The sequence below is a fragment of the Aphis gossypii genome, chromosome X (assembly GCF_020184175.1).
Source record: "Aphis gossypii isolate Hap1 chromosome X, ASM2018417v2, whole genome shotgun sequence".
NCBI lineage: Eukaryota > Metazoa > Arthropoda > Insecta > Hemiptera > Aphididae > Aphis > Aphis gossypii.
Genome location: NC_065533.1, coordinates 7,370,147 through 7,391,222, shown reverse-complemented (window position 1 = coordinate 7,391,222; position 21,076 = coordinate 7,370,147). Strand labels below are relative to the sequence as shown.

Below are 21,076 nucleotides of genomic sequence, written 5' to 3'. Positions count from 1 at the left end.
AAATCAGTAAAAATGACTAAAAATGTGGGGAAATGATTTAAAAATCTCAAAAAATGACTTAAAAAAGTAACAAATACCAAAAAATGCATAGAAAAAATTAATTATTCAGATTCACATGCTAATGAAACAGATTTGTAATCAGGAGAGAATCATCTAAAAAGTTCCAAAAAAAAATGCAAAGTGCATCAACTTCCGAGCTCTAATTATAACCTATGCTGTTATTACACTAATTATTATTATAAATAGGGACCGACAAAAATTGCTCCGTGAACAAGACATACTCAAGCAACTTTTTAAAATATTACAAGCTCCATTTGTTATGGATAATGTCATAAACTCAAATAATGTAGGAAACAATAATGGAAGTAGTGGTGTACGAGATGGTTGTGGAGGAGTAGCTGCTGCTACATTAATAACAACTACAGAATCTCCAGATGGAGATAACCAAAAATATGCAGCTGCATATAAATATATGTTCCGGCTATGTTATCGTATACTGCGACTTAGTCAACACGATTATAGGAAAAATCAGGTGTTGCTTATTATACATGATATATATTAATTATTGTATTATGTTATTTTTATAATATTATATAGTTTTAAATAAATATTGTAAAATAAAATTTATAGGAATACATTGCCAAACATTTTGGGTTCATGCAAAAACAAATAGGTCTTGACATCCTTGCCGAGGACACAATAACGGCGTTATTGCATAATAACCGAAAACTGCTAGAAAAACACATTACAGCTGCTGAAATTGAGACATTTGTTGGTCTAGTAAGGTTGAAAAATGGTGGCGGTGGAGGATTCAGTCAATCAGCACCCAGATTCCTCGATTATCTTAGTGATTTATGCATATCAAATAAAAAAGCCATTGCCATCACACAGGAACTGATCTGTAAGAGTGTGCTATTAAGTGGTTCTCGGGACATTCTTATAGAAACCCGGTAAGTTATTTCTTTAGTTTTATTTTTATATTTAATGATGTATTTGTTTTCATTTTTGTTTAATAAACATGTATTTACATTGTTTGTTAATATTTTTCATATTAAAGAATGATGAAGCAATTGGTGCAACGTCAACAAAGTAAAGGTGGAAATATCCATGATTTGACTTCTATTGATTCCGATTCCGACTCAAGTGATGACCATGTGGTCATGTTATCTTGGAATAACGGAAAGGTTAGCTTACTAGGTTTTTAAATCTGTAAAATCTAATGACAAATAATAATAATAGATTTATATTAAAAACAGAATTCAAAATCGTTGGTTGAACTATCAGCAGAAGCTCGTCGTTGGCAGCTACAGCAACTCCAGCATCTACATCAACACAACAAGGCTGGTGCAGCTGCAACAGCAGCAGCCAAAAACTGCAATGGTTATGATGACTGGCATCTGCTTGAATACTATCGACATCAATTGGACCTGTTCTCAAATATGTGCTTAAACCGTCAATACTTGGCGCTAAACAATCTTTCACCACATCTAGACATCGACCTAATACTTAAGTGTGTATAATACAAAGTAATACTTAATAAATTATTGTTGTCTTTCGATTTATCAAAGCAAATGTAATATACAGTTAACTCCAAACATAGTCACAATATAAACAGCCCATTTCTCAAAAAAATATTCCTTTATTATTGATCATTAATGTAGCACAAATAAATAATCAATTGTTAAAATTAATAGTCAGTTAAGCGTAGTTTACACGATGCTAGTTTACTAGGGATTAGTAAACTAGTTCACTATCTGATAGTAAATAAACATTGTCTAATTTAGTGTGCTAGTAAACTAGCAAACTATTTTAATAGTAAACTAATAAACTAGCATCATGTAAGCCACACTTCAGAAACGTACACAATAAAAATTTCGGGGAGGGGGATTCATGAAAAATTTTACAATAATCAACATTTATTTATAAATGATGATGTAAATAAACTTCACAACTATTAATTTTCGGGGGGAGGGGTTGAACCCCCAAAACCCTCCTTGTATACGTGCATGCCACACTTAATGTATAAAGCTCATAATTTATGGAGAAAAAGTGGGCAAAATACACACAAAAAGTTCTGAGAAAAAAAATTTTATTGAAAAATTATTTAAAAAAATACTATTAAATTTAATTTGTATAAAACAAGTTTACTAACGAATCAACAATAAATAGATTAATAATATCATAAGTTAATATAATGAATTGATATGCATTTTAAAGACAAATATTAATATACAATTAAATCAAATTATTGTTTTTTGTATCTAGTTTTAAAATTGTCGATATTATGTTTATAAATATGCTAACATATTGATTATAAGTTAATACTTTTTAGAATTTTAGACTATAAATAAATGAATGGGTTGATTTATTGTATTAATTTTTTACTATGTCAAAACTGTATAACTGGTTCTGAATTTTTTTTTATCCCTTCAAGATCACTATTTACTTAAATTTTATCAAAGTATACTTAAGAGGATGACAGTGCAATATTTGTTTTCTTTCTCAAATCTATTCACAACATAGATAAAACTGTTTCACCAAAATTGTTTCTTATTTTTTATGATTTTTGAGTAATCTTAGAGTAATATCACATATTACAAAAACTGTGAGGATGATATTTTTGAAAATATAACATATCGGTTTTATAATTTATTGATTTTTGATTTTGTATTTGTCTTACATAATAAAAAAAAAAATGTTGTAAATTTAAATGATGTTTAAATTATTTTAAGATAATATATATACAAATCAATATGTCATACCTTTAAAAATGTTATTCTCTATCATTTTTGTAATGGGTAATTTTATTCTAAGATTACTCAAAATCATAAAAAAAATGATTCTATGTAAATGTGTTTTGTCTATGTTGTGCATAGGTCAGAGAGAGAAAACACAGTGCACTGATATCCTCTTAAGATATTATTTCTAAATAAGTTAACTTTTTACTTTGTATCATACTTTTTTGGTTTTTTTTTTTTACATAATTATGAACATTAACTACATTGAATTATATCTATTACTTCTACTTATACAGATGCATGGCTGATGAGAATGTTCGTTATGATTTACGTGCTTCATTTTGTCGGCTTATGTTGCACCTGCATGTAGACCGTGATCCCCAGGAACCTGTTACTCCTGTCAAATACGCTAGACTGTGGTCTGAGATTCCATTAAAAATAAGTATTGATGAGTGAGTATTATAGAACAATTTATTGATCTTATTAGGTATAACTATTGAATATAACAAATGTTGTAATATTGTCACAGCTATGATAACAATAGAAGGTTAAACAATGATACAGCCGCCGCTCAACAAGTACGCACCCGATTCAGCTCAACAATAGCATTCGTTGAAGATTATTTGTTTAATGTAGTGGCAAAAATGTGGAATTTCCAAGATGCTCAACAAAACAAGTTGACGTTTGAGGTTAATCATTAGTTTTTTTGTTCATTATTATTTATGATACCTTTAGACCATAGATATTTATTTAAATGAAAAATTTAGGTATACATTTTATTTTTACTAGATTTTTATTAAAAATTATCTAAATATCTTATTTTATTTATTTTATTTTTATTATTAATACTCATAAACTCCTTAAATATTTTAGTATTTTACAATTAATCTTAAAATATTAACAGTTAATATAATGTATATTATATCTTTATCTTAGAAATATTTTTAAAGGCTAATTTGTGACAAATTATTACTTTAAAAAATTGAACACTTCACAACTGTCTGGTGTTCATTTTGATAGGTACTGTTTTGATTGGAAATATTTTTAAAAACTTGGTTTTAGACATTTTTTGTCCAACTTTTTTTATTACCTAGTTAAATGAGTTTTGAGGTCTCTGGTTAATTTGTTTATTTTTGATTTTTAATGGTTTTTGTCTGTATATAGGTGGTAAAGCTGGCCAGAGACTTGATTTATTTTGGATTCTACAGTTTTGGTGACTTGCTCCGACTCACGAAAACATTATTGAGCATTTTAGATTGTGTATCAGAAAACGATTTTGCTGCAGTTGGCCGTGGAAATGGTAGTGATATTGTTAATAGCGTTTCGGCGGCAGTTGCAGCTACTACAACAACATCGACAACATCGTCTGATGCGCAAGGTAAAGATAAATGCAGTTCTGGGGTAGTTGTTGTTTTTGCACTTTAAAAAAAAAATATAACATGATTTTGCAACGAAATCTCACAAAAGTTCACAATTGAGCATTTATTGTTAATGTTTGTACAGCTGAAGGGATTGGTGCTATGAGATCGGCCATCGGAGACGTTGGTGCTGTAGTTACTGGACTTACGCTTGGTGGAAGTGGTGGACGCAGGCATCCACCGCCGCTGTTAAATAAATCGAAATCTACATTGAGTATGGTCACCACAGCTACGACAGGTTCATCGTCTTCATCACTACTACACCAGCAGACCACTGGTAGTAGTGGTTCAACGATCGTCAGTGGTGAAGCGTATCCTCTGGTTATGGACACAAAATTGAAAATTATTGAAATATTACAGGTCAGTGTACTTATAGTTATTTGTTATTTGTATATTTTAACAAAAATGTTATTGTTTTAATTATTGTATGATTTGTGCATAATTTTAATTATATGTTCCTTACTAAATTATATTTAATATGATCAATATATTACTCACGTGAAAAATGTTGTGTACACAGTTTATATTGGACGTCCGCTTAGATTACCGTATCGGATGTTTGTTGTCAATTTTTAAACGGGAATTCGATGAAATCGAAAAGTCTGCGGCGATGGCTGCTACAGCATCCATTTCTAATTTATCGCCGCCGACAACAACAATAGGTACGGGGTCACCAACAACTTCTACCAATACCACAACAGCGTCTTCCTCGACATCATCATCATCCGTCTCATCATCGGCGTTTATCGATCATCTTTACCATAAGTCCATTGATTTGGAACGGGTTGGCGCTCAAGCCGAAGGAATATTTGGTGAAAGGTATTTACTTTATTATTTAACTCATGTCCCTGATTTTTTGGTTTGGTATTTTTTAGTATTATTTGTTCATTCTGATTTTTGTTCCTTAACTCAAACACGATAACTAACTATGATTAACGCGCCCGCGTGTGTGTGTGTGTTTGATTAATTTAACAATAGCGAAGAGTGTGGTAGTGCTGCTTTGGATCTAGACGACAACGGCGGCAGAATGTTTTTGCGCGTGCTCCTGCACCTGACCATGCATGATTACCCTGCACTAGTCTCGGGAGCATTGCACTTGTTGTTCCGGCATTTTAGCCAACGGCAGGAAGTGTTGCAAGCGTTCAAACAGGTACGTCTTCTAAATTATTACTTCTCAATCAAAATTATTTCTGAAGATAATGTCATATTATGTACATATTGTACATGTAGTATAATATAAATGGTTTGAATTTAATATATAGTGACCAATTTTACTTAACAAATATTGTCAACATAAAAAATAACTGTGTTTATAATAGTTTCAATAGTGTAATAATTAGAGTTATAGCAAATATCATATAATATATTAAATTATATTAGTATATAATATGATCTGATTATTTTTTTTTGACAGGTACAACTTCTGGTGTCGGACGCTGATGTTGAATCGTATAAACAGATAAAATCAGATTTAGATGTGTTACGGCAAAGTGTCGAGAAATCTGAGTTGTGGGTTTACAAGTCAAATAAACCGACTACTATCACAGTAGGCACTGGTAGTAGCCAACAGTTACATAATGATAGTGATGAACACCAACAACAAACATCTGCGTCTAGCGCCCAAGCATCTACGACGACGATAGATACTACAACACCAGTGGCTTTAACGTCATCTACGAATGCTACGAAAACTACACCATCGCAGCCGATAATAGTGGATGGTAACCATGTTACAACTCAGGGTCAACCTACAAATACCACTGAAAAAGGAGCCTATGATACTTTTGTAACTGACGGCGATGGTGATGGCAACGAGGAAGAAGACGAAGACGATGAATACAAAAAAATACAAAAGGTAACAATTTTCTGTGATATAGGTGTTGTTAAATAGTTCTTAGTTCTCCGATATTGTCTTCATATTAATATCTGCTAACATATTTTGCAACCAATAAACCCTATAAATTCTTTGAAGCATACAATATTACTATTCGAGTACTTAACGTTTATTACGAATTGAGCTTTAAAAATACATATTTATATGAAAACATTTCTAAGATTTCTAAAAATACATATAAACAACATTTTTATATTGAGTTAAGCAGAATATATTTTTGCAAACCATAAAATATTATAATTTTTCATAAATTTACCGCTTTCTATTATAATTCTAGTAATTTTCCTTTCTTATTTCAAAAAAACAATACTTCAAAAAAGCTATTAGCAAGTACAAACGTGGTGAATTAAGCCTTTATAAACAAATGTATAATTAATATTTATGTAGTTGATTGATTAACAATTGTTTTTATTATTAATGAATTAAATAATGATTTTATGCTTTTATAGATTCTGATCAGAATGAATGAACTGTGTGTTACTCGCGTACCTTCAGCGGCGGGTACTGGGCTTAAGACGTCGTCTTCTAGATCAAATTTATCTATTGGAACTCCTTCAAGCATAGTCACAACAATGATAAAAAAACCCAAAAAGCATGAACAACGATTATTACGCAATGTAGGCGTACATACCGTAGTGTTAGACCTTCTTCAGGTGCCGTACGATCGAAAAGGGGATCGGCGTATGGATGGTCTGATGGAATTGGCACATGAGTTTCTTCAATCGTTTTGTCTTGGTAATCCACAAAACCAGCATTTACTACATGCACACCTGGATTTGTTTCTTAACCCCGAGGTATAATTATTAAAAACAATAACTAATCGTTATAAAATAAATAATCAATTCAATTGCATGGTTTTATTAGATTCGTGACGCACGTACCGTTTGTGCTATATTTAAAGACAACCCCGTGCTATGCAACGAAATCGGCGGCGGTGGTGGTGATAAAGTTGTCCAGCATTTTATACACTGTATTGAGTCACAGGGAAAACGAGTCGAGTACTTGGAGTTCTTTCAAACAATAGTTGGCTGTTGTTCCCCTACACCAGGGTCCGCTTCGGTGTCAGATCCCTCAGTACAGGAACCCGAAAATTACTACTATAGTAGTGGTGGCATGAAGCAGCGTCATGGTGCAGCTGCAGCTGCAGCCGCAGCCATACAAAAACAGCAGTTTATTAGAAAATCACAGGACATGGTTATGCAAGAAGTAGGTTCAGACGAGAATTACAATAATATAAATTAAATTTACAGTTGTTTGATATTCGAAAGTATAAATTGATTATATATCCATTACATTTATAATATAGAGTTTACACTTAACTATAACAACCTTTCATAAAATTAATAAATTCTGCATTTTTAATTAGCTACTTAATGCTGGTGAAGACGTATTGGTGTTTTATAATGACAATAAGGCATCGTTCCAACAATTTGTAGAAATGATGCGAAATGAACGTGATCGACAGTATCGAGAAGATGTGCAAACGCTAGTAGTGTCGGCAGTCGATTGTAGAAAAGCTCTGATAAACAACAGGAAGCCAACTATAATATGCTTATGTCAGCTACAGATATTGGCGATACAGTATCTACAAAAGACTGTTCTTTGAGAGAGGGCGTAACTTTGGCTGCAGAATCTGAATATGAAGACAATAATGATCATAATGCTCTAAGGTTTGTACGTTTATCTATTGAACTTTTTTTGTAATGTATTGAATACATTATTTATTGCCAATGATATTAAGAAAGCTGTAATTCTTATTACTATACAATTCTATAAAATATGCTATCGAAAATATGGAAAAAAATATTAACAATTTAAATGGCGCCTTTACAGATACCACATTGAGTTAGTTAAACTGTTGGCCTATTGTACTATGGGTAAGAATGTATACACAGAAATCAAATGTCATAGCTTATTGCCATTGGATGATATTGTTGCTATGGTGTCACATCCAGACTGCATACCAGAGGTGAATATTGATTTTAATACATTTTATTATACATTTTTTAACTCATTTTAAGACATGAGACATTAAACTCATTATTTATAATCATCAATTGTTGTGAACCAGGTAAAAGAGGCATATGTCAACTTTTTGAACCACTGTTATGTTGACACTGAGGTTGAGATGAAAGAAATATATGCATCAAACCACATGTGGACAGTATTTGAAAAAAGTTTCTTACCGGACATGAACCGTGTGGCAGATCAAGTGGCAGCTGCAGCTATGACAACCTTGCCACAGACCATTACTAGTGTTACCCTCACTAAATCACATTACAAACTGATAAAATATGTATGCGACTCTTTGATCACCGTTATTGGTTCGTTTTTTGGCAGTCCATTCTCAACGACAGCTGCAGCAGCGGCTGCAGCGGCAGCTGTATCAACTGCATCATCATCAGACCATCAACATCATCACCACCGTTTGCAAACTGGTGCTGAAGAAAGTGGCAGTGGTTCATCTTCTACTATAATAGCATCTCCTACATTGGCTGCTAGTACTAATGCTGCTGCTGTTGTACAAGTAATGGTTTATAGTTTACTCATATATGTATTTTTGTAGAAATGACAGTATCCAAATATTAATTGGGTATTCGTCCGATCGTTTTTACAGGCTAGACAGCCGATATTCGTACAACTCTTACAAGCCGCTGTTCGGGTACATCAACAATTGACTGCTGCCGGTCAATTGACCATCCAACAGCGATTCAACGTAGAAAACACAATACGCATACTCTCAGATTACGGTGAGTTTTTAATAGAATTCTATCCATTGTTAGCTATTCATCTACTTATTTTTAATTTCTTTATTATTTTAAATTGCTGTATTTTAAATCACAAATAATATAAAAATATTTTAAAGCTTTGATTTTTATTTTAACAGCCAAAAATATGTCAATCGACCTACCTTCACAGTTACAAACTCACATTAATGGTATATTCAACAGACAATCGCAAACCTCTACTGGTGGAAGTATGTCTGGTGGAAATTCATCACCATCAGCGATATTGCTTCGAAGACAAACGACTAAATGGTTACAAGCGGCAAAGTTAACACCCAAAAAAATGATCGAAAGATCACAATCACAGGTATTATAATAATAAATCATTATCTATTTGTATTACTAAAATGATGACTTCATATTGGCCACCTATCATCATCTGTTTAAATATTAACTTATTTGTATTAGTTGATACGATTAGATAAAAGCATCGTTGAAGGACTGCAGGACATAGTTCTAGTATTAGAAGACCAGCTCAGACCATTGGTCCTAGCTGAATTATCACTACTTGTCGATATACTCTATCGCCCAGAACTTCTATTTCCTACTGTGGCTGCAGCTGCTGCTGTTGGTGACACAGCTTCTGTTGCAGTTGCTGCTGCAGCGTGTGGTGTTACTGGTTTCATCAACAGGTATAACAGATTACATATCCCATTTGTTTTTTTATCGTTTTCTCTTTTGCATCCAACAATTTTCTTTGTTTTATTTTTATTTTATTTCTGTAATTTTTTTCTAGGCTCATTAAACATACAGAACAATTGTTAGAAGAAAAAGAAGACAAATTATGTGTCAAAGTCTTAAAAACGTTGCAAGAAATGATGGCTATTGATTTAGATTACGGTGATAAGGTATAAAATACTCTTAAGTATATAACCTACGCATATTGTTTAATTTAATTTTTATTTATGCTTATAAAAATACTTATAAAATATTCTTTCATTAATTTTCATTACTTAATAGTAGTTGTGACGCTTAAGTATCCTTTGTTCTAACATCTAATTAATTTAAATATCAACCTAAAATTAATTACAAAAATACTTGAGAAATATGCACTTATTAACTAATTATAAACAGTGGATAGGAATATTATCCTATTTTTGTCAAGAGATAAGGTCGTTTTGAAAAAAGATTTTTAATTGTGAAGTATATAATTTTGTTGTTAATTACAGGGTGATGCACTGAGACAAAGTTTACTAGTGAGGTACTTCAATGGTGGCGCTATCGGCACCGGTTTAATGAGTATGGATAGTTCAAGCGATAGTGGAATAGACGCATCTGATCAAGACGGCCACGATGGTAGCACTAATGTTACTGATGACGATGAAGGTAACAATGATGACACTTCTACGACTTCTGGAAGCCATCTCGTGGGTTCCTCTGCTACTGGAGATTCTTCAACAAAAACAGTGACTACCAATCATCAACAACATTTACCTCCACCTCCATCAACAACTTCATGGTCACCTCCACCCCCAATATCGTTTAGATCTGAACAACAACAACAACACAGAGTTACTCATGGACCTGGTGGTGAATAATTGCTAACCTTCTTAAACTAAGTGTAACACGCTGACACAAAAAAAAAAAAATGTTGATAGTCAATACTACTATACAACGGGTTGTAATATAATTTGTCCACAAATGTGTCAGAGTGTTAGATCTATTCCTTAATATATTTTATGTTTTAATGACATCAACAATCTCATCATAATAATCTTATCATATATTTACAGCGAAATTCTTGCAGCGAGCTGGGCTTACTTTACACGAAGTACAGACCCATCTGGACAGAGAAGGAGCGTCTGATTTGGTTGTCGAACTCATCATAAAGTCAGCTGCAGCTTCAGCAGCCGCTGCACCAATGTCTGTTGGCAATGGTGGTGGTGGTGGTTCTGTCGGTGGATTCTTTGGTTCGATCGGTGGCGTTGGTGGTAATTTTTTTGGCAGCAATTACTACTTCGGTGGTGGTACAGGAGCAAGTGGTTTTGGGCCATCGGCTTCAGCCGCAGCTGCAGCCCTCTCCGCATCTCCGTCTTATTCAATATTTGTCGAAGCTGTGCAGCTGGGTGTAGCCCTGTTGGAAGGTGGGAACCCCGTTGTTCAGCGTAGCGTTTACAATAAATTATTGTCACCATTACCGCCGGGTACAGCCGCTGCCGCAGCGGCTGCAGCTTCAGCCGGTGGTGGTGCTGGTGGCGGGCGAAGTGGTGGTGCTAGTCCGACTGATCCATCAGTAAACTGTTGCCAACTATTTTTCCGAGTGTTTTATGACAAAATGCGTGACGCTCAAAACGAAATAAAGTCAACAGTTATAGTATCAGTAAATACAGCTGCCACGACAGCCGCAGCTCAGGCAGCCCAACAACAACAGCAAGAAGCCGAAATGGCTGCAAGTGGACGACGAATGCCAACTGTCAATGGTCAACAAAACCGTAGTGGTCAGCGACGACAAAACAGCCGTTTCGATCGAAGTCCCGGTAAAAAACGTACGCATACAGTTATTTTACCTACAATTCTACAGAACTCATACAATAAGTAGTGGTTATAATATGATATAGCTATTAAACTTAGTTCAACAGTTAGGTTATAAAATGTATATATTATAGTAATTTACAAAAATATTCGTTTTTGTTAAACTTGGATACATTTAGGTGGTAAAACTACAAGATCCAGAGGTGTTGGAAGGATGCGTCAAATATTAATGACGGATGAGCTGCGTGAAGAACTGGCTCAAGCTGCAGCAGCTACTAGCCACGCGTACGCGGTTGGTGCTCGAAATTTGTCAGTCACATCTTCAACAAAGTCTGCCACTGGTATGTAAAAACGCCATTTGTTTTCATCAAAAAGAAAAAAACATTCCCTATCACAGGTTTCGCCTAGAACGTGTTTTAAAACACTTAAACTTAAACTTCTGTAATTTTGGATGATATATAGTGTACTAAAAATTATGTTGTCATAAAGATGTAATATTAAAACTGATACTTATTATATCTCTATCTTTCTACAAAACATATAAACACGAAAAATAACTCTTTACTGCCATAGTTTTAATTAACTAATAAATTGTTACAGGTGAACAAGAAAATGATGACGACGATGATGGATCATCGATAGCTGATGATGGTAACAGCACTGCAGCTGATAGACATCAACGGGCTGATGATTCATACTATTACTATTATCATAGACAACAAGAACAGCAGCAGCAATACTTACAGCAACAACAGCAACAACAACAACAGCTACTTTCTCCTAAAATTCTGATCATGCAACCTATTTTGCGCTTCTTGCAACTTTTGTGTGAAAACCATAATCGTGATCTACAGGTACTATAATATTATGATTTAATTCATTAACACTGCACTAATTACAGTTAACTCCTTCTTATAAAAATGCAACTGAAAATAATATCTTAACCGTGTTATGATATAAACCGATTCTTATATTTTACAGAATTTACTTCGAAATCAAAATAACAAAGTCAATTATAATCTGGTATCCGAAACTCTTATGTTTTTGGACTGCATATGTGGTTCGACAACAGGTGGTTTAGGATTATTAGGTCTATATATCAATGAAAACAATGTATCACTCATTAATCAAACACTAGAAACGCTAACAGAATACTGTCAGGTTTGTTTTTCAATTTTATATGAACTGTGCTATGTAATCGATTGCGATACATGGCTCAACTAATAACAGTACTTCGTATATTTTACTGTAAATATAAATAATATATTCAACGATATTTTATTTAGGGGCCCTGCCATGACAACCAAAATTGTATCGCTACGCATGAATCCAACGGTTTGGATATAATCACAGCACTTATACTGAATGATATTAACCCACTAGGAAAAACGCGCATGGACCTGGTATTAGAGCTGAAAAACAATGCATCTAAATTGTTACTGGCCATTATGGAGAGCCGAGGAGACGGTGAAAATGCTGAGCGCATTCTTTACAACATGAATCCTAAGCAGTTGGTAATAAACATTTTCTAATTATAATTATATGTCACTACTCGCTTGTGTTAGTTATACGTTATTCGACAATTATATACTTACAGCACCGTTCAACCGTCTCGGTTTTATTATCCTTTTGTTTCTTCAAAGTATTATGTTTTTCCATATAGGTTGATGTAGCATGTCGCGCGTACTATCAACAACAATACAACGCAACAACATCATCAGCGCGCCGACAACGTCGTGGTAAGCTGACTATGCCGTATGGCATCGACGATGATGACTGTGACGACGATGATGATGATGATGAAGATGAAGACGACGACGATGACCAAGAAGACTGTGATGAAGATAACTGTCATATCGAAGACGTACGACTGAGCAAGGGGACGTCCATCAGTAGTGGCCGCAGTCGTGGTACCAGCGGCGTAAGTGGTATAGACGGTGACTGTGACGATGATGACGACGAAGATAGTGGTGTTTCGCCAAAAGAAGTACGAAATAAATACTAGTTTACTAATAACATAATAAGCATAATAAGTCCTCATTATACTTAAATCAGATAGTTTTTTATATTATACATGTATTGTGTGAATAGAATAACGTATATTATATCATTTCTATTTATCTAATTTTCAAGAGTGACAATTTTTTTTTAAACTTACAAAATTTATGCTATCTTTTACATGTTTAGGTAGGCCACAACATTTATATATTGTGCCATCAGCTAGCACAACATAATAAAGAGTTGGCTGGTTTGCTAAAACCCAATAGCTTGTACTGTAGCGAAGTCGAAGGTGTTCAAGTAACAGGTGGACAAAATCAACAGCAGCAGCAACAGCAACAACAACAACTATTACAACAACAAAACCAAGTAGACCCCCGAGTTAACCGAGCTTTAGTGTATTATGCATCGCATACTGCTCAAATAGAGGTATAGTAAATCAATTAAGTCAAATTATTAATAATGTAGTGAAATGTGAAATAGGTACATGAAATGAAATTGTTTTAGATATTTTCAATACCAATAGTACTTTAATGGTATCAGTATAGTATTTTAGTGACTATTATTGAGTAGCTAGCTTTAATTACATATTTTTTTTGCAGATTGTCCGGCATGATAGAACCCTAGAACAAATAGTGTTTCCCATACCTGAAATTTGTGAATACTTGACCCGTGACACTAAAATCAAGATTTACAATACAGCTGAACGCGATGATCAAGGGTCCAAAGTTTCTGATTTTTTCGAAAAGACTGATGACATGTTCAACGAGATGATGTGGCAAAAAAAGTTGAGAGGTAATTATTCAAATACATGTATTAATACAACTAGTATTAAGTATGCGTATTGGTGTTATGTTACAGCTCGGCCGTCGTTGTTTTGGGTTAGTAGCTTCATGTCGCTGTGGAGCAACATTTTGTTTAATTGTGCCGTGATCATCAATCTTATCGTGGCATTTTTCTATCCATTTGACAATGGTGGTAGTGGTAGTAGTAATAAGAACGGTGATGATGGGCAACGCCGTCGTATGATATCTGGTAAGTTGAGCATTCATTAGATTAACAATCAATGATGGTAAATAATAATAAAAATAATTTGAAATGTTGATCCAATATTTCAAATCATGTTTCAAGTCTTTTTAATAAATAATAATATAATATTTAATCGTTTTGTGCTGTATTGTTGCAGCTTTGGGTGGCCACGTTTCTGCGGCTGTTTGGCTAGGACTATTGGCTTCGATTTGCGCAGCTGCATTTTTGATTTGGGCTAAAGATTATGATAATGCTGATGATGTCGACGATGTTGAAGATGACGATGACGATGACAACGAAGACGAAGATGATGGTGGGGGTGGTGACCGAGACCAACAACAACAGCGGAAAACGACTCGCCGCCGTAGACAGCAGCGTCGGCGCCGTCGTCGTAGGCGTACCTTATTGACGACCCGGACAAGTCGACGAAGATGGACGGCTGCAGTACGCACCACTTTAGTCGTCACAGCCATCCTCCGGTTAATATTATCTGTTGGCCCGGAACCAACACTTTGGCTGTTGGGAGCGATCACGGTACGTTTTATACTCACCACTTAAAACAGTATATAGTGCCACGGCGATGCTCACTTGTTTCATAACATTGTAGGTAAAAAGTATAACTTACAAAGATTTTTTTTATCATTACAGGTTGTAATGAAAAGCGTGCATATTATCAGTATCATGGGTAATCAGGGTACCTTTACCAAACGTCTGGGTCAAATATTGGCTTCGGCCGAAATTCTCTACCATCTGATGTATATCATGTTTTGCATACTGGGTCTGTGCATGCATCCATTTTTCTATAGTGTATTGGTAAGCTATAAAAATTATAATTTATCATGATAATAATATGATAGGTATCTTAATTAATAACTATAGTTAACTAGTCAAAAAAAAAAAAAAATGGTAATACAATTTTATTTACCATTATTTAATTTAAATAATTTATAATACTGCATTAATGTATTGCATAATATTATAATCGAATTTATCATACATCCTAGTTGTTAGATGTTGTTTACCGTGAAGAAACATTGCTGAATGTCATACGGTCGGTCACGCGTAATGGCCGGTCTATAATACTGACTGCCGTTCTAGCTCTCATACTAGTTTACTTATTCTCTATAATTGGCTACATGTTCTTCAAAGACGATTTTCTTGTGCAAGTTGACGACGATGTCGTGTTTGGTGAGTACACTATTTGTTACTTATCATACATTGAATGATTTTGTACTTCCTAGTAGTGACAATCATGAAATCCTGTAACATTATTAATAATATATAAAATGGCCAAGTGTCATTTTCACTCCTCTTAACGCTATTATTAAAATTAAAATTATCCATTTGAAGAGGATTCATAGTTCTTTCTTGCATTATTGATTGCAATATATTTTATACTATATAATTATAATTTGACTAGAATTTTAAATTTTTTCTTAATTACTCTTTTAGACACCAGTGGCGGTGACGACCAGAAAGCCTGTTCAGCAACTTCGGCGACAGGAGATGATTTTAACTGCGATGATAATGGTAGCAGCTTAACAAGATCTTCTTTGTCTGTAGATGTGGGCAGTGGTGATCGAAAAGAAAGAGCTTGTGACTCGTTAATCATGTGCATAGTAACAACATTAAATCAGGGTCTGAGGAACGGCGGTGGCATAGGTGACATACTTCGAGCCCCAAGTAGTCAGGTATAACAGAGATGACTGATTATAATTATATTGTCAATTACTATTAATTACTTCTGTATTAATGTTATATACTTATATAAAATAAGAAATTCATTAAGTTATTATTTGAAATAAGTAGCTTATGTAGTAAACACATGATATGAATTGGGTAATAACCTAATTCGACAGTATCACATCACTTATCTTTTATATAGAGTGATACAATTATTTTATAATAAAAAACAAAATGAACATTACTTAGGTTTGAATAATTATGTTTTTGCACATAATCTATTATTAAAATATTGTTTTATAATAAACAGGAACCTCTTTTTGTGGCCCGCGTTGTTTATGATCTTCTATTCTTCTTCATTGTCATCATTATCGTCTTGAATTTGATTTTTGGTGTCATCATTGATACATTCGCTGACCTACGTAGTGAAAAGCAACAAAAAGAGCTGATACTGAAAAACACGTGTTTTGTGTGTGGTATGTATAGTATACTACTTTTGTACTTTAAATAACCCAATATATCTTGAACATAAGATACTTATACTTGTGATTTACAGTGGCACCTCTATTTAACAAATTTCTGTTTAACAAAACTCTTTGTAGTTATATTACAAAATATTATAAGAAACCATACAGTTTTCATTCAAAAATGTTTCTATTTAATGAATAAATTTTGTTATAGCTATTTTTACAATATATTTAAAAATCATTGTTTTATTACATATTTATTAAGTACGCACTCTTCAATCACACTTATCAAAATAATTGTGAGCAGTTTCATAGTCAAAATAGTACAGAAGTTGTTCAACAGGAAAGTTATCAATAATCAAAAATAAAAAAATAAATTATAATTTACATATTGTACACTATGATTTAAATGTATTTATTTTATTTTAATTAACTTATTAATATTATACATACGTATTTTATTATTATTTGCATACATTTTGTATAATAAAAATTAGTTGTGTACGTGAAACAAAATTTCTCATTAACAAATTTTTTTCAGAAAACCTTTAAATTTGTTAAATAGAAGTTCCACTTTATTATGTATATAATATATGTGCATTATTATTATATAGAGAAAATGTTACTACTATTTTATACTGATAGATGTTTATAAATACAATTTACTATATTATGTTAAAAATTAATCATAACTATGTTGACGTGTTTCTATAAAAAATGTGTTTCAGGACTCAATAGATCAGCATTTGACAATAAAACTGTAAGTTTCGAAGAGCACATTAAGTGTGAACACAACATGTGGCACTATTTGTATTTTATCGTTTTGGTTAAAGTAAAAGACCCTACTGAGTTCACAGGTCCTGAAAGTTATGTATACGCCATGGTCAAAGTAAGCTGAAATATTTTTTGCTTCCAGTTATAACATACAATTCTTATCTGGTGGTTTGTTTAAATACCTTAACAGGACCGTAATTTAGACTGGTTTCCACGTTTAAGAGCAATGTCGTTGCTAATGGCTGCTCAAGTGGATAACGAAGGTGAACAAGTTGAACTTAGAGGTTTACAAACACAATTGGAAACTACACAGACTTTAGTTGCATTACTATCACAACAGCTTTCTGAACTCAAAGAACAGGTATGTCTTTGCCTATTCAATTACGTTTAAAGTATTATAACTATAAATATTTATCTATCAATTGTTTAAAATCCACTTCTAGAAAAATAAAAAAATCCAATAAAAGCAAAAATGAAAAAAAATTTTTTATTTAATTTTTATCTTTTTATGTATAATTTAGATGACGGAACAACGAAAACAGCGACAACGAATTGGACTGTTAAATTCAACCAGTGCATATTATGGCATTGGTGGAGGCGGTGGAGTCAATGTTTTGCGACAGCAGAATCAAATGGGCATATTATGAGAAGTCAAATGCAACATTATAATATTCTCCATTGTCTCTTGAAAAAAATATTTCAATTTTTTTTAATTATTCAGTACAACGCGCACACAAAAATGTCTGTAATAACAACATTACTAATGGGATTAGCAATAATAAATACTTAAACCACGGGGTACTTAGAATTTGGTTATTTATAAAAAATACTATTGTTTAAAATGTTTTAATGGTAGGTAGTTTAATTGTTATTTAAAAAAAATATATATTTATATTTATATTATATAAAAATGAAACATTTTAAAGTCTGACATTTTTGTAGGTAGAACAGGGTAGTTTATTTTCTAAAAAAAAAATCATTAAATATTTTAAAGTTTAATTTTATTGTTGACATTTTTGTTATAGACAAATTATTATTGTATTAATATTTTATATAGTTTAGTATCTATGTTAACAGTGACCACATATTATTTATATTTATATACTGTATACGAAATGGAATTCTGTGAGTTATACATCAATAAAAAAAATTTATTCCACAGTTATATAAACAACCCTAGAGTGTCTTATTTATTATTCTTTGAATTTACAACTTTTTCACTAAATTCTTATTGTTATCCAGTAGTACTACCCAATTCATTATATATATTTAATATTTATGATAATTTTTAATAATTTCTTAAAGAATTATTCAAAATATTCTGAACTAAAGTACCAATTTCATGTATTTTAAATAACTTTGCCTTTTCTTAAATTTTATAATAAAACTATAGAGGTCTACAATAGAATTATTTTATATTCCTAACCAAAAGTGAATTATAAGTTTTTAAAGTGTAATAAAGTATTAAATAATACATTAAAAATGCTTATAACTCATTTTAGAACAAAAAAAAAAACTTCCAAGAGTATGTAAAAAATTTAATTTAACAACAAGTTTTCACAGTTTTATCTATGTTAAAATTATCAAAACTAAATGTGAACTACTTAAAGTAAATTTTTATATTATTAACTTGTAAGATGAAGAGATCACCAAGTTTAAATTTAAATTAATTATGTATTATTTATCACTTATCAGCCAATGAGTTGTTAGCCATATCATTGGATTGGTGTTATATACTAGTATTATCAGTTATCACTATTTAAAAATATTTTGTTCTTGTATTTTTAACATTTTTAAATTTTTATGAAAAAAAAAACATGATATGATCTAAAATCAAATTGTCTATCTTTTTAACCGAACTTAAAAGTTTTTATTTATAATAAAAAAATTATCTAAATAAATTTAAAAAATTGTAATTCCTAGTTAGCTAATTATCTTAAAATAATATATTAGTTTAAATATTTTGAATATTTCATTGAGGATAGAAAATCGTAATTGAAGTAGTACTGAAATGGATTTTATGATAATTTTTTTTAAATAAAAACCAAATAATGGTACAGTTGAAGCTTGAAGATAAATTGTATTATTTGCGTTTGAATATCTAATGTTGTCTAATACTTTATTTTCAATCGCTAATAAAAATGACAGCTACACTTTTAGATTCTGAACGAAACAATGAATACATACATTTTACAATGATGATATTTTGTTTTTTAAGTGTCTTATAACTGATAAGTAATTGAAAAAATGCATCCATCTTCAACTTTGAGGATGATTTCTGATAGTTAATTGGAAATACATAGTTTTAAAATAATCAGAAAAAAAGAACAAAAAATTAAGAAGAAGGGGAATTTTTATGTATATCCAGAGTTTAACCAAATTGTGTTTATTATCATTATTATTATTATTATTATTATTATTTTGTATAACTTAATAACAAATAACTGAAGATACCTAAAATTTTCAACATTGTATAGGTGTGCACATGATGCAATTTCCAAAATATTTTTAATTTTTTTGAGCAATGATTTATAAGCAATGGAAGCAATTTTTGTTTTTATTTTTTTATCGGTTTTCAATTATTGTCGATAAAAAAACTTTCATGTGATTAACATGCTTGAAAATCGAATATAAGGTTCGTTATTAGTTGTTACTATAGCCGTATAAAATTAATATTAAAAATAAATAGACATGAATATTTTTTTATAAACGTTTAATAATAGACTGTAAAGTAAACAATTTATAAATGTATATTTCAAATTTGAAAATTTAATACAAATAATATTCCTTATAAATAATAACTTATTCTGGAACAATTCAAAAAGCATTTAAACACAATTATATTTTATAGACATCTGAAGTAGGGCTTAGTAATCTTACGTACCTACCTACATTTAAATTCAACTTTGCGCAATGACATTTTCAAAATATATAGATTACGATGAGTGCTACGTCGACAATTACGTACTCGTAAATGTGCTATTATAGTCATATCGTCCGCTCGTTGGTAGTATTCATACTAATAATTATCATTTACGACTAACACAAAGTTACAGTCCGCGACGACAAGATAAGAAATTGCCTACATTTTCCCCCTTAAAATGTATTATTTAATTATAGCCACTAAGAGCCGCCTCAATGATGTTATAATATTATCATTGAATGCAAATTTATCACATACTTCATGTACAGTACTCACTCCACACACTTCAGTAGGTACTTCACTGTACCTATAATTGGACACCGTTTTTAAAATTTGAAAAAATTATTTTATGATGAAAAACCAAAAAAATACTATGACACATCTGTAATACGAATGATGTCTGTAATAAACAATTTCAACAACTCACCGCCAATTAAGACAAATGTCTACCGTACTAAACAAGTCTTCATATTATTATAACCTACTGCAACTAAGCACGAAGAAATCGTGTAATTGCATATATTATTGGTTAGGCACGAAACAATAACTTCGAATAAAATGTTGTACTCCGGTGGCGACTTGAAACAGCTATAGGAGGTGGAAAAATCATGCCCTGAAAACAGGTACAACAATTTTGGTGACGACTGGTGTGGGTGCGGTTAGTATTGATGACGTCTTAATTACGAATATTACTCCTGTAGAGCTGTGTCGACGAGTGCTAGTCAAAACGAGCAATGGAATAATGTCAGCTTATTATTACTGCTAATGAACGATTTAATAAGCTTAATGAATTTAATTGATCCATGTGGGATAGGTCTGCGTCTGATCTTACGTCGACTATTATCGCGAACTCCCTCACTGAACTAATCGGTTTGGTCGTATGTATAATATAGT

General features: G+C 32.0%; 1 protein-coding gene across 1 annotated transcript in view; it reads left to right on the top strand.

Moving 5' to 3' along the window:
* LOC114123271 (inositol 1,4,5-trisphosphate receptor) overlaps positions 1-18,023 on the top strand; it is a 30,149-nt gene extending 12,126 nt beyond the window's left edge. Inside the window, 39 exon segments of the mRNA XM_027986178.2 lie at positions 247-532; positions 631-950; positions 1,058-1,184; positions 1,257-1,510; positions 3,035-3,190; positions 3,268-3,427; positions 3,903-4,116; positions 4,242-4,516; positions 4,677-4,975; positions 5,135-5,306; positions 5,571-6,011; positions 6,500-6,844; positions 6,915-7,256; positions 7,417-7,561; positions 7,564-7,720; positions 7,884-8,019; positions 8,122-8,577; positions 8,668-8,800; positions 8,938-9,143; positions 9,245-9,468; positions 9,573-9,684; positions 10,006-10,366; positions 10,570-11,322; positions 11,488-11,649; positions 11,909-12,162; positions 12,290-12,469; positions 12,595-12,822; positions 12,972-13,295; positions 13,496-13,735; positions 13,909-14,101; positions 14,168-14,341; positions 14,493-14,869; positions 14,984-15,148; positions 15,340-15,523; positions 15,788-16,026; positions 16,329-16,494; positions 17,214-17,374; positions 17,450-17,620; positions 17,781-18,023. Of these exon segments, the coding sequence (XP_027841979.2) occupies positions 247-532; positions 631-950; positions 1,058-1,184; positions 1,257-1,510; positions 3,035-3,190; positions 3,268-3,427; positions 3,903-4,116; positions 4,242-4,516; positions 4,677-4,975; positions 5,135-5,306; positions 5,571-6,011; positions 6,500-6,844; positions 6,915-7,256; positions 7,417-7,561; positions 7,564-7,720; positions 7,884-8,019; positions 8,122-8,577; positions 8,668-8,800; positions 8,938-9,143; positions 9,245-9,468; positions 9,573-9,684; positions 10,006-10,366; positions 10,570-11,322; positions 11,488-11,649; positions 11,909-12,162; positions 12,290-12,469; positions 12,595-12,822; positions 12,972-13,295; positions 13,496-13,735; positions 13,909-14,101; positions 14,168-14,341; positions 14,493-14,869; positions 14,984-15,148; positions 15,340-15,523; positions 15,788-16,026; positions 16,329-16,494; positions 17,214-17,374; positions 17,450-17,620; positions 17,781-17,906 (9,418 nt within the window). The 3' untranslated portion in view covers positions 17,907-18,023.
* Positions 18,024-21,076: the final 3,053 nt, after the last annotated feature.